The sequence below is a fragment of the Kryptolebias marmoratus genome, linkage group LG20 (genome assembly GCF_001649575.2).
Source record: "Kryptolebias marmoratus isolate JLee-2015 linkage group LG20, ASM164957v2, whole genome shotgun sequence".
NCBI lineage: Eukaryota > Metazoa > Chordata > Actinopteri > Cyprinodontiformes > Rivulidae > Kryptolebias > Kryptolebias marmoratus.
Window position 1 is genome coordinate 22,059,193 of NC_051449.1, and position 14,054 is coordinate 22,073,246.

Consider the following 14,054-nt stretch of genomic DNA (forward strand, 5'->3'; position numbering starts at 1 on the left):
ATAAACCTGCCCACATACTTACAGTTTCCAGCAATCTTTACCTGGACTTCCTAAATCAAACAAATACTAAACTTTTTATCTGACAATTTATCAATTTCAAACAAAAACTCTCTAATTTCAAAGATGAGACATGCACTGTGTAGTTTCATTTTGCGCTTTACTATAAAAATATTTTGTCTTCAAGTAGTAATGTGTAATTTATAAACTAATAACGACAGACCTGATGTCTAACCTGTATTTATCTGAGATAGTAGATAAAAAAGGGCTCAAAACACAGATGAGATTATTAAAAGTTTAATAAATCTTTTTATTCAATATACGCGTTAAGAACAATATTTGGTACTTCATTGTTGGGTAAAAACAGGACAAAGAGGAATGTCGGAGAACTCACATTTTGGCTGGTGTGGGGAACGTTGGCCACACTGACCGGACCGGGTCAATCTCTGTGATCAAACCACGAAATACTCAGCGGGTGCATTAATCTAACCGGGAACTCAATCACTGCTTCCTTTATATTATAGGAGGGAGGCTAAATGAGGGAAATGCACCAGTTTAGTTTACTTCGCCCTGCATTTTCCAGGCGCACAGGAAGACCATATAAGGTTAGGGGTCAGAGTTTAAGAGCTTATGCAGAGTGGAAGGCAGTTTAACAAGGTTACACTGATGAACAGTTAAATTTGTACCTGATGGGGTCGACAGCTGCATGCATATGAGCCAATCACATAAACACAGGTGGTAAAACTTATTTTATCTAAAGGTCAATGTATTTTTTGTGCAACAATAGGTTAATATGTTTTAGGCATTTCTGTGACAAGTTTTCACCACAGTCTGCTCTCCCAATGAAGTTTTTCACAGAGCAAAACAAAACGTTTCAGCACCAAAGTTCCTGAATAGAACACCACTTTGGTTTTCTGAATGAGGAATCAAATCAAGACAAGTAACAGCCTCCCAGGATAACGTGATCCTCCATCTTAGCAAACGGATCACATGACTTCATTTGTTCTTAAAAAAGGTTACATGAAAAAAGAAAAAGAACCGTTATATGCAACTATATAAACGTAACTTATGATTATACTCAACTGAACGTATAAAAAAAAAATGACTTCAGGTCAACGTGGAACTAAAATAAAAATAAAAAGTGGCAAACAGTAAATGTCAGTTTTACAGCCTTTCCAATTCTCTGGTCAAACTTGATCAGTGGCTGAAACACCTACAGGGAAAAACAGAAAACGATAAGTGTAGACATTAAAGCTATGAATATACTAAATTTAGTGTAACAAAGGGCCAAATTAAAGTGGTGTTCTGTGTAAAAGTGATGAAGCTCTTTGAACGACCTCAGTTTGGACAAATAGTTTCATTCTGACAGGACCGGCTAAACTAAAGCCACGATTATACCGGCGTCCAACTCGGGGAGTCGCCATTAACGCCTCACTGCAGTCCTCCTAAGCAGTGGCTGTCACAACTTAAGAACCTGCGCTATGTAGCAGGAATGGCACAAGAATAGTCGTGAACAAGAAGTACAGTCTTAATGCAAAAAAAAAAAAAAAAAAAAAAAAAAAAAAAAAAAAAAAAAAAAAAAAAAAAAAAAAAAAAGACAAGAAAGTCTGATTTTATCTGAGTGTTTTTCTGCCCTGCTGCTCTTCCTGTTTACACCATGAGATTCAAGCAAGACACAGGTCTTAGNTCCAACTCGGGGAGTCGCCATTAACGCCTCACTGCAGTCCTCCTAAGCAGTGGCTGTCACAACTTAAGAACCTGCGCTATGTAGCAGGAATGGCACCATGTTTCTTGCAAACCTTTGCCTAGTTTTAAATACTTGATTGGAAAAAAAAAAAAAAAAAAAAAAAAAAACAACAACAACAACAAAAAGACAAGAAAGTCTGATTTTATCTGAGTGTTTTTCTGCCCTGCTGCTCTTCCTGTTTACACCATGAGATTCAAGCAAGACACAGGTCTTAGCTGCGTTCAGACCAGCTATTAGCTCATCAGTCCTGTCAGAATTAAACTATTTCTCCAAACTGAGATCGTTCAAAAAGCCATCTACAGATATTAAATCTTAATAAATTTACATAAAACGCCATTAATGTCTAAAGCACATATCAGCACAGATCAGAAACGTGATCTACATCATGTCTACAGCTGAGTGGGCCTTCAGCGGAGTCCTTGTCTTACCGAAGACATCTCACACGTCGCCATCTCCTTCTCGGTTCTGCATCTGGGCCTGCATCTTGGCGATCATCTCTTGCATTCGTCTCAGCTACGCAACACAGAATATCAACCATGTATGACAGAGGATAAAGACTTATAAAACAACAAGGCAAACCGCGTTTATCTCAGGCTTTGTCTTTCATTCAGTTTTGGTAAATGAATCATTATTCAAAAAAAATATATGTAACTTAGAAATGCAGGGTTTTGTTTGGTAGGACCAGTTAGGTTAATTAGAGCTGCTCGATTATGGAAAAAAATAAAAACTTGCTCTTTGAATTCTCGCTTTACGTTGGCACATAGTGCTTTATAAAGGATCTTCCTCTACTTCTTTTCTGTCGTTCGGGAAACAAAAAGCAATTAAAAGTACGGTAATTATGTGGCCTCTCTTGGAGATGAACCTGTGATCAAACATCTGTCTGGTTGATCTGGTATGAACACATGTACCGATACTCCCCTGTTCTTCACTGTTTACAAGATTTGCATTTTAAATGGTGACATGTGATGCGTTTAAAAAGGGTTTTACATTTCAATATGCTAATTTGGACACAAAACTAAACTTAAAAAAGGACTGACCATAGCTACAGGAAACAAGGCTAACCGGGAGAGACTTCCTGACAAAAATAAATAAATAAAAACATTTATTTTAGAAAGATCAAACCTTGTGTTTTATATCTGAGAACCCTCACCTCAGCCTCCTTCTCCTGCAGAATCATGTCCTTGTCCATTTCCTCCGGCTCCGGTCCTTTTCTGCACCAGTGACACACACCTAGTTACTTTTCATGTCACAGCTCACTAAAGTACCAACTGAAGAGAAACCAGTCATCAGAAGGGTGAACATTACACGCTGCATGTTATTGTTTATAACAGGGTCAGCTCAGAAACCTGTCTGCATTAGTCACAACGCTTGTTGTACCACTTCAGGCAGAACGAGGCACATAGGACAAAAGCCACGCTAAGAAAGGGGAAACGGGGTTAGTGGGTTAGTGTTTCATTGCAGAGAAGCAGCTCGGAGTAGAAAAACCAGCTTCTACAACAAAATGGCTACAAAGAAATGAAAGCAGGAAGATTCACAAGAGGCAGCAGTTAGAGCAAAGGTCAGCCTCCCCCAAATAACAAAACAAAACAAAAAAACAGTACCTCCAACCGAGACCAGACCGCCATCGTGGGACAGATGGCGAGCCAATGAGGCGACACTAAAACCAATCCCTTATCCTGGGCTGGCTTTAGAACAAGAACTACAACACTCTTTTTTTGTCTAGACTGAGAGGTGAATCAAAAATATAATCAGACTGTTATATGAGACAGTAATCCTGTTTCTAAGCTCTGGAGATACTCCAACTACACGTGCTTTTTATTAACTAATCACATAAAGCATGTAAAGAAAGAGAAACACTACGACTCTTACATTCAGTTCTACACAACACTACCAGAACAAAACTGATGAAACATGCAAAATATCCACTGATACAGGTTTAACTACAACATGTGAATCTAAACAAGAAGGAATCAGACGACAGCAGAATCTATTAAACAAGAGAACATCCTGGTGTTCTTCCAATTAAATGCTCCCATGAGGGTTCTGACTTTGGTTCTTTTACATCTTGCTGGTTGTCAGCTCTAAGTGATGAGTTCATGTATGTCTAATGTCACTGTGCTTGGCATCCATGATATATTTTTATCAAAACTTTCATATTTTGAAGTGTGTGTGGGGGAGGGGCTGAAAAAGCAAGCCGACAGACAAGTACGTACGCAGGAGACAGAGGCAGAATGTAACCATGGGAGGACAACCTGCCGCCCCGCTTGAGGCGTTCTGAGCGGAAGTTCTCGTAGTGCAGGTCCTGAGTCACTTCCTGTAGATCCTGCATGTGGGTTCTGTGGGGGAAGTGAGAAAAAGGAGTCAAAGCCGGCACTCTCAGAGACATTTAGATAGCTTCAGGCTTCAAAATAAACAATCATCTGGAGCTACATTTGTGTCATCGGATAAACAGTTTTTTTCCATCTTGACACTGAGATTTGTGACAAATCAAACATTCTTAGCTTACACTTTAAAATACTAATTTTGAATGGCACCTTATTTCTATAAACAGGTTCATAATAATAGGATAATTGTGTGAAAGCTGAGCTTTTTTTTTTTTTTTTAAATCAAACTACATTTGTATACTTTGTGCCGTTTTATATATTCAGAAATCAAAACGTTCAGCCCAGATGGGAAGTGTGTGCCTTGGATTCTGGATTTCGTAACTATTTTACCTTTCAAAATATTTAACTTCACTTGAAATAAAATCCTCATGCTACTTTTGCCTTCTTATGCTGCTTTTAGCTACCATTCTGCTAGTTTCAACTTTTAGCTACCTATTAGCTACTATCAGCTGTAATTTTCTACTATCATGTTTTAGCTACCATTTTACTAATTTTAGCTACTGATTTTCATATTTCAGCTTAATCATCTGTTTTGCTACTTTTAGCTACAGTTTTTGTAATTTAATCATGTTTTCTTATTTTTTTATACATTTTTAGCATTTGTTTTGCCAAATTTTGCAACTTTTAGCTACTGTACAGCTATTTTACTACATTTTAACTAATTTTAACAACTGCGTTTCTAATTTTAGCTTTAGCTACTGTTCTGCTCTTAGCTTGTGTTCGACTCATTTGAGTCTCTGTTGTGCTTGCTGAACTTTAACAGCTCAGCAATCGAACTGCATTTTTGGAGAAAATACAACTTCTCGAATTATAGTTTTACTATTCACACTGGTATTTTATATTCACACAAAAATTGTTGATAAAAAAAAAAAAGTATATTTTTTGGCAGAACTTCCGAAACAACCCTGTATGCTGGGACTGAGGTAATTGTTGGATTTTGATATATTTCAATTAATTTGCTTCAGTTTTTTGGGTCATTCGCTCTTCCTCAAATGATCTGCACCAACGGAGCGATAACACCTTCGGCTGCTCTACCACTCACATCAGCATGGTCCGCAGCTTGAGGAAGTCGTTGTGTTCTGGGTTCTCCACTTCCACCACACCCCACGGGTACAGACGACCCCTGACCTTCTTCCCTTTGGCTTCAATCTGCTGGTTGGATCCCACCACAGCAAACGGGATGCTGGCCTGGATAAGAGAAGTAGCAGCTCTTGTTATTGTTGTAGTAGTTCAGCCACCAAAAATACACAATCGAGACACTTTAAAGATAATAGAAAGATGCTACCTTGAGGATTCTGGTCTGCTCCTTGAAGTCTTCATCTTCATCTGACTCGGCATCAGGAAGGTGATAGATCTTAATACCATGCTCGTCGATCTCATCAAGAATCTTACCAACATAAAAGTGATAAAACCAACAGTTATGAGAGCTTATTGTGTTTGGAGAGAAGAGGAAACAACATTTTGATAAAACCATTTCAGATAGAAGGTCTGTGTGCAGCTGTGTGGTTGCTGTAAGAGTGATAACATTGTGCTTGGACTACATTTTGATTCAGGAACAGGAACAATGGGTAACTCTGTTGCTGCTCACCCTGCGCTTCAGCCTCTCCCTCTCTCTGAGGGTAAGCGTGTCGGCCTTGGCGATGACAGGAACCACGTTGACCTTGTTGTGAATGGCCTTCATGAACTGGACATCAAGAGGTTTCAGGCTGGTTGGGATGAAAAAAGGGATTAAAAATAAAAAGACAAACAAAGTCAAGTTAGGATTTCTTCGAGTAAATGTGGTTGTTTTAAGATTTGTCACTGAAACAGTTACAGTATTTGTGAACGGGAGGACACACCCGTGGCCAAGAGGGGAGATGAAATAGAAACAGCAGTGAACTCTGTTGTCAACAATGTGTCGACGATTTAGGCCGCTTTCATCGTGGAGGTAGCGCTCAAACTGGTCATCGATGTAACTGATGATGGTGCTGAAACTGGATGGAAAAGATGGAAACATAAAGCCACAAGCACATCCACACTCAAAACAAAAATAATCTCCTTATAAACTCGGATATAAAACACCACAATACACTTTTATTTTAAACCATCAAATATTACCAGAGACAGTCTAAAGATTAGGATTGTACAGCTTAAGATCAAATAACCGTAATCTACTCGTTACTGAACCTTAAAATAATTTCCTACCAGTCTTGGCTGTTGATGGCGTCTCCGTATCCTGGCGTATCTACAACCGTGAGACGAAGCTTCACTCCTCTCTCCTCAATTTCTACCGTCGATGCTTCGATCTGAACCGTCCTCTCTATCTTCTCTGTCAGAGTGTGAATAATGACAAAGTAAGAGGACACGGTCGGTGCAGCTCTTTCACTAAAGGCCCTTATCTCACTGAGCTGCGACTGTTATCAGACAAGTTGTTAAAAAAAAAACAAAAAAAAAAACAGCAAGACAATTTCAGCTGCAGTGTCACGGAAAGTGTTTGTGACCAAGCAACCAGTTTTTGAAAATCACAGCTTATTTTTGCAGGCATAGCTTGTAAAACTGCATTCATGGCAGTGCACATTAGCAGCATAAATTTGTACATTTTTGTGATCTTTTGAAGAGCAAGCAGAAGTGAATGTCTATGCACCGTTGTTTCAAGCCCAAGCCTGCAGACAGAGATGAGTCCTCTTAGTCGTGCATCTGAACGAAGTGCAAAACTTCGTAGGAGAGAGAACATCCCTCCTGACTGAAAACACTGACTTTGCTTTTCTCCTCCAACTTTAGGGTGAAATGAGCCAATTACATCTGCATTATTTTTAAATGGGACAATGTTGTTTAAAAAATAAGAATTTTCAACATACTGTTGGAACAGATTAAAATCATAATTAGAGGTTCTGCTGGATTTTGTCGTCCACCTCTGCCCACCTTGGCAGCAGCCCCCATGTTTATGATTTAATCTGCTACAGTACAGCAGATTTGAGAAAGTTTTCTCAACAATTATTATTTATTATCAGTGTGGTTTGTAGATCCAGACTACTGCCTCAGATGTTTTTTGTCAGAGGTGAGCTCCCTGTAGGTGTCAAAATCCATCACTAGAGCTCCGAGATGAGTTGGAGACACCTACGACGGCCCTGTGACTGTTTTGAGAGAAAAGTTGTTGCACAATTTCTTTTTTGGATGTGTTCAAATCTCAAGTGACAAGACCGTGCACCTCTGCAGCTCATGTGAGGAAGTTGAGAACCCCACAAAAGTTGTGAGACATTCTGGAGACTCCCTCATGAACACGGTTTGCCAACTTCTCACAGCCCTGTGAGATAAGGCCTTAAACTGCTCTGACGAAGTTCAATTAGGTCAAACAAGAAAACAATGCAAATAAACCACCTGAACCTAAACAGGGACGGATGAGCGTGTGAGTGTGTTGTACCTGCTGCCCCAGGGATGACTCTCTCAGGGTAAAGGTCAGTCAGGAAGAGGCTGTTGATCAAAGTGGATTTTCCAAGTCCAGACTCGCCTTCACACAACAATCAGAAAAGTTTCAGTCCACAGTGCTCGAAACTATTGGCTGCTAATTAAAAAGAAGGGTCAGGACATACAGTAGCTGATGGTGAGGTGAACCAAAACAACATGACAACCTCACGTCAAACACACCTTATTAATCTGATTTTGCTCATTTATCTGGTTTGTGTGTGTGTGCGTTACAGTGTGAGAACAGATTAGTTGGAGTGGTTGGTTTGTCGTGTCTCCTGTCACCTGCCTTAACCTCATGGTGTTTTCACATGAGGTCAAAGACGAGAGATTAGAAAAAACATGTCAGTTCTTTTTTTAGGCCGTTTGACTCTTAGTTTGGGGGCTAGGATTGTGGTTCCCACCAGGGTCATAGCAATTTTTTTTCCCAAAAGTCTTAACTTAAAAGTGGCAGATAGCCAAAACACACACACATTATATATAAATCAGACAAACTGCCTGTAGAAATAAAACTACAGAGGGAAATGCTTCATTGTCTTCATAAGGTGATTGAGGATTGCTTTTGTTATGCACACAGAAAAAGCTACAAGCTAATAATACAGGAAAAGGCTTATTTACTCATGACCTGGGGTCGCAGCCTAAATAAGCACTAAGTGAGTATTCTTGCAGCAGAAAAACCAGGAGGCCTCACTGTCCTCTGTATGAATCAGTCCCTGGAGGCAAACAGCCTACATTCCTCTCTGGTTTATTTTAAAGCAGAAGGATGAGCAGTGTAGTTTCTACCCTCCCCCCACCCCCATCAATAAGCACGGAGGTTCACACAGCCACACACCAGCAGATAAAGCTGCTGCTAACGCCAGCTGAGCAACTATACTGGTTTGAAGAAACAACTCAAGTCCCACTCAACTCATACAAACTATGAGGAAACATATCTGTGTTCAGAAGACAGAGTGTACTCTTTATGCCTAGTTTGAACCTCATCAACAAGATCATCATTTTCTGAAATAAATGAAACCAGCTTCCAATGACAGCAAGAACTCCAGAGCAGGACACAACACGGCCTGAAGACAGTAATGGCACACTCACCGACAACCATGAGGGTGAACTCAAAACCTTTCTTCACAGACTTGCGATGAACCTGATTTGGAAGGTTGGCAAATCCAACATAGCCTGGGGTCTCAGGGTTGGTTAGCTGTCCCTGCTGTGGAAAAAACAGGGAAGAGGAGGAAAAACAGGAATGTCAAAGGAAACAAATCAAAAAGACTCCAGCTTCTTTAAGAATTAAGATTTATCTTTGAATAATTTTTGCTGCAAGACAGGTCTAAACCCGAGCACAACTGGTCAAGAGATATTTTGGCCATTCTGAAAAGGAGTTCCATGGAAAGGTTATGAATAATTGATCAATTATCTGATATAGATAGCTCTTTGTATAACCTCCGTTTGGAAAAATAGTGTTTATGTGTGACAGGACTGACAAACAAATGCGACTCAGACCAAAGTGGATTGCTGCAGTCTGAAAATGGCTGCAAATGTCATTGATTTTCATGTGAACACCATTTTATAAACCTTTACACCACCGTCAACTTCCCAACACAAGTTTGAGATTTCTACGGCTATATGGCTATCAGCAAGCACAAACAGAGACAGCACAAAACACAAAACCAAAAACATTAACCACTAAAGCTATTATGTGCTGTCAATTTCACACTGCAAACTTCTCACAACGATTTGCTGTAATTTAGTCCCGTTCCTCCTGACAGAACTGGTGGAACTGAGTCAGGTTTGTTGTCTTTTCAGCTCTGAGCACAAACTCTCTATGGGACTGAGATCAGGACTTTGTGATGGTCGCTGACTGACTTTGTTGTCCTGAAGCCTGTTTGTAACTAATTCAACAGTCTGCTGAGGGACATTGTCCATTTGAAGACCTGTTTTGGGATGCTTCAAGTACCTAGACTTTTGTTAGTTACAAACAATAGGACTTGGTACGAATTACAAAAAAAAAAGCAAATGGCTAACAGAAAAACAAAATCAAAGGCACTTTCTTGAATTTGTAGGGAAAAAAAAAATGATAATGCCTTTATTGACCTCTGCCAATGAGCTACATGTTTCTGCAGGGTTTGTTTGTTTGTCTGAGAACAAGATTACTCAAAAAGTAATGAACAGATTTTGATGATTTTTTTAGGAAATATTGAGGTTGTCACAAAAAAACCAACAAATAATTAAATTTTGGTGGTGATTTGGATCATGATCCGACTCCTACATTTTTTTAATGACCCTATGGCCGAGGCAGAGAGTTGTGCTTTCAGAGTTCCTCAACAAACAGTGACGACATCAATAATGATCTCATCCTTTATTACAGGAAATGACATCCTATTAATATATATATATATATATATATATATATATATATATATATATATATATATATATATATATATCTTTTCTACAGAAGCCTTACTTCAAAATGGCCGAAATATTCCTTAAACATGCCAGCCAATTACATGGCCCAGTTCTGAAATCACAAAGGAGAGGAATGCTCTTGAACAACACGGTATTTTCAGAAAAAAAGCAACTCTAACCCCTCTTTGTTATAGGAAGCATTCACTCCATCCGTTCAATATTAAAGCCACAGTAGATGTCAAAATATACAAAGGTTCTACATTTTGATGCTTCTAACACAATTTCCACATCATTAAATAACTGTTTGAGGGTTGATGTAACTCAAACTCATCAGGGTTTCTGTAAAAATTGCAAATAGAACAGCAAATTATCCTTGCCTTTGTTTAGAACTAAACTCAGTCCTCCCGTTAGAGTTCAGAGTATATCAGCAGAGCTCATTTCATGATCTAAAACCCAACTTCTTCTTAAATGCTCTCCACCGCTTCCTATCCCAAAATGATTCGACTTCTGTTGACTCTCGCCCTTATTGCTTTTAGCCACATTTCTTGTCAGAGGAAGAACTTTACCTTTCCTTGTTCGACCTGCTGTGTCTGACTCTGTTTACATCTGGGGATTATTTTACTGACTCAATATCTGTGGCGACTGCAGTGAACTCATCAGTGTTAAAATGTAAACAAACAACTCGTAATCGTTGGCAACAAAACATGACTGCTGATTTCACTCATTTAATACAATTTATGCAGCAGACTTTTGGTAGTGAATGATGCGTATTTAGTGGATATCATTTCATAGATTATACATGCATACAAAAAAATTCTAACCTAAAACACTGAAAAATCGCATATTTTGACAGCTGTTCTGGCTTTAAAGATCATCTGAAACACGGCGAAGTTTAAGCGAGACAGAAACCGACACTTTTAAACCAATGAACACTTGACAACTCTCTGAACATGAACATAACCAGCACTTACAGCAGATATCCACAGAAACACAAGCAGGAATCTGATCACATCAGAGATATAGTTTGTTTTTCTTACCTTCATTTTGTCAGCCTGAGACATGTTTCCTCTCCTTGATCAACCTGAAAGGAAACACAAACTGAGATGCAGACCCAGGCAGGGCTGTAAACCAATGCTCCTGGCCTGGTTGACTTCCTTCTTGTGCATATGAAGGCCTCGGTGACAGAGAGACAGGAAGTCTGCTTTGTGTTCAGAAAGGCTTGTGAGAGTGCTGTTCACCACAGAGAAAACTGCTTTTCTTCTTCTCAGCAGCCTCCCAGTGCAGGGTTATGATTTGAATTTGATAGATTTATGATGTTAACAATCCCGTCCCTCTCCGATTTCTGGCTCATATGTTTCACTACTTTATATCCGGCTGAATTTTATAGCATCTTAATAAAGTAAAACACGCCCACATAGTTTTAATGAACGGAAACGGCATGTAAACGGTTCTCTCTGTGCCTGAACAAACGAAATAATGTTATTTTCCGGCACATTAACAAAACACAGACATGTTTAGGTTAGATGTTAGCTCCTATACGGAACACGCCTTTTTAAGCTAGCTAATGTTTGCGCTGGAATTAGCCGGGTAATTAGCTGCAGCTAGTTATCCTGTAATGTGTGGTATAAAGAGGACAGTCAAGTCGTGTTTGCCAGACTGTTAACCCACACTATCAGTGAAATAGACAGGTTATCTCGGCGTTAACTACACTAACTAGCCTCGTAGCCTCTCGTGGGTGCGGGACGTTAAACAGCTAATGTTAGCGCCGCGGGTTTAACGGCCACTCGAGCCGGAGATTCACTCAACGACGACACACTCGGTGATAAATAAGTGATGAAGTCCTCAAGTGTTAACTTACAGTCTGCTGGCAGAAAAGGACGGTGAAGACGGAGGTTCAGAGGGAGGAAATGCGAGCTGCCGAGGAGAAGAAGACTTGGCGGACAGGCACCACAAATTCTTCAGATTCCGGTGCAGCGGCTTCCTTTAGCGCTCAGACCGCACAGCGCTGCGACAGCAGAGGCACTCTCAGTTAGCTGCAGAAGATAGGAAAAATACCGGAAAAATATCCTGTTAGTGGTCGATTTTCACCGAAGCGACACAAACGAGGCGGAGGAGGCTTTTAGCTAGTCATCATTAAACACCACCACCCAGTCCGTTAGAAACAATGGGCCTACATTTGTTTAACTTTATCATGTTCACTTAAAAAGACGGCACTGCACATTATCCAGAATGTTAGATAATTTAACACCAAAGTAAAATATATAACATAGCTGATCTCAATAAGTTTTATTAAAGTGAAATTATAAAAAGAAAACAGTGCTTCACAGCTGACCTTAGGGTTTTCATTGTTGCTGTGTAACTTTTTAATGCTATATTTTCTAATTTATTGTCCTCTGCTCTCAAGTGCTTTATACTCAAACTTGTAGTGCAGTCCTGTAAAAGAAAAAAGTTATCATATGCTAGGCTTAACTTCACAAAATCAAGATAATGAAGCATAGAATGCTGTTGCTGGTTACACTATGAAAACGCTACCGGAAAATTACTACATATGTGGCTCGTTGGTCTAGGGGTATGATTCTCGCTTTGGGTGCGAGAGGTCCCGGGTTCAAATCCCGGACGAGCCCATGTTTTTTCTTAGTTCATATATTATTTATGTCTTAAACTGAGGGGTTGTGGTTCTCCGTCTTGTTATCTTGTTAGTAAAGACAACGATCTGTATGACTTATTAATACAAAATGTGTTTGTTTTAGTCCTTATTTATGCTGCTCTCTCGTGGACTTTGACAGAACTGCATTTAAGCGTTTCAGTATTCAGGTTCAGATATGTTCATATGTCATTTAAACATAAAATACTGCAGTGCCCGTAGTGTAATTTTGAGCTCTAGTTGAATTTGAAGTAAAAAGGTGTTACTTCTTTTTTTTTTTTTAGATATGTAGCATTTTTGAGGTTTGTTTCATTTCCTCTTTCTTTAAACTCCTCATCATCTGTGTAACAGGAAATCCATCTTTTAAATGTCAAGACTCTTTCAAATGAGCACCATGCAGTACATTTTGACCTGGAACCACATGCCTATGATTATTTTGTACTTTATCCTGCGGCACAGGAGGAGCATCAGATGGCTTAATAAAATCTGCTCACTTGATGGTTTTTTTGTTTTTTTTGCTTTCACCCTGTAGGAGTTTATCAGAGCTTGCCATTGTGACTGCATCTCTGCTGCCTCCCCTCCATCCCAGGGCTGGATAGCTGCTGTTCTGCTAAATAGACTCAGAAAGATATCTTGGCAAATCCACTCCTTCTGTTGGAGCGAGTGTAGCATCTCCCCAGAAGGCACACTATTTCTGTTTTTGTCTGTAAGCTTCTTATGGCCTCATGCTCCGCCAGCTGTAGTGACTTCATCCTGTGAGAGGTGTGTTTCTATATCATTTACTTTTCTTTACTTTACTGCACATTACTTTACTTTTCTGCAGCCAACCTGGGGGAAAAAAGCAGAGAAAGTTGATATATATAGAAAGTTGACTGCTAGCAAAATACTGTCTCTTACACACATACAGCTGATTAACTGTTGGAGTCACCAGCACAGCTAATCAACTTTAGGCGAAACAAAAATGTCTCTAACTCATCCAATTTTTCAGACACTGAGCTCAAATCTGGCGGGGTAGTAGCTGAGCGCCATCTACAACACATACTCTGAGCGCTACACAAGATCGCACATGAATTTGAACACAACATCATTTGTCGCGTTTCTCACGATAAGATGATTTTAGTGTAAAACTGGCATGAAAGGCAGCGGGCGATATGCATTCTTTGAAGGAATGCTAGGCCTTTAATTAAATAAGCAGCTTTAACTTTTCAAGCAGCTCTTCATCTCCTGCAGGATGCAGAGTCTCTGACAAGCTGGTTGCAAATGTGTCCCGCTGCCTGCTGACTCGGTTTATTAGGCCTGACAGGGGCCGACACAGCCATGTGGCCCTCGGGTTTATCCTCACATGTGAGAGGAAGTGTATTAATTTGGTTTAGTAGATGGGGGTTTTATGAAAGTGTGCTGTAAGCAAAGAAGACCCCCCCCCCTCCCCCTCTCCCCCCCT

The 14,054-nt window shown here is 39.8% G+C and overlaps 1 protein-coding gene and 1 non-coding gene across 3 annotated transcripts; one reads left to right on the top strand and one right to left on the bottom strand.

Annotated features, from left to right (window-relative positions):
- Positions 1-278: 278 nt before the first annotated feature.
- Positions 279-12,058, bottom strand: sept2 (septin 2). Of its 2 annotated transcripts, none has more exons than XM_017430770.3 (13): positions 11,828-12,058; positions 11,007-11,050; positions 8,656-8,770; positions 7,529-7,615; positions 6,313-6,436; positions 5,967-6,101; positions 5,717-5,834; positions 5,414-5,515; positions 5,171-5,316; positions 3,958-4,080; positions 2,895-2,955; positions 2,173-2,257; positions 279-1,210 (listed from the first exon to the last, which is right to left on the bottom strand). In XM_017430770.3, the coding sequence occupies exons 2-12, from the start codon at positions 11,028-11,030 to the stop codon at positions 2,183-2,185; spliced, it is 1,110 nt and encodes a 369-aa protein (XP_017286259.1). In that variant the 5' UTR covers positions 11,031-11,050; positions 11,828-12,058; the 3' UTR covers positions 279-1,210; positions 2,173-2,182. The 2 variants fall into 2 exon arrangements, with proteins under 2 accessions (XP_017286259.1, XP_017286261.1); XM_017430772.3 differs by having other exon boundaries at positions 281-1,210; positions 3,997-4,080; positions 11,828-12,048.
- Positions 12,059-12,521: 463 nt separating this feature from the next.
- Positions 12,522-12,593, top strand: trnap-ugg. Its single transcript has one exon. It is a non-coding gene; the product is annotated as a tRNA-Pro (tRNA).
- Positions 12,594-14,054: the final 1,461 nt, after the last annotated feature.

Bases quoted from the DNA above. Each gene is read 5' to 3' on its own strand.
- sept2 (XM_017430770.3), bottom strand. From the start codon at position 11,030: ATGTCTCAGGCTGACAAAATGAAG. The intron at 8,771-11,006 runs GTAAGAAAAACA...TTTTTTCCACAG, and splicing joins CTCAGGCTGACAAAATGAAG to CAGGGACAGCTAACCAACCC. The intron at 2,956-3,957 runs GTACGTACTTGT...TCACTGGTGCAG, and splicing joins ATTCTGCCTCTGTCTCCTGC to AAAAGGACCGGAGCCGGAGG.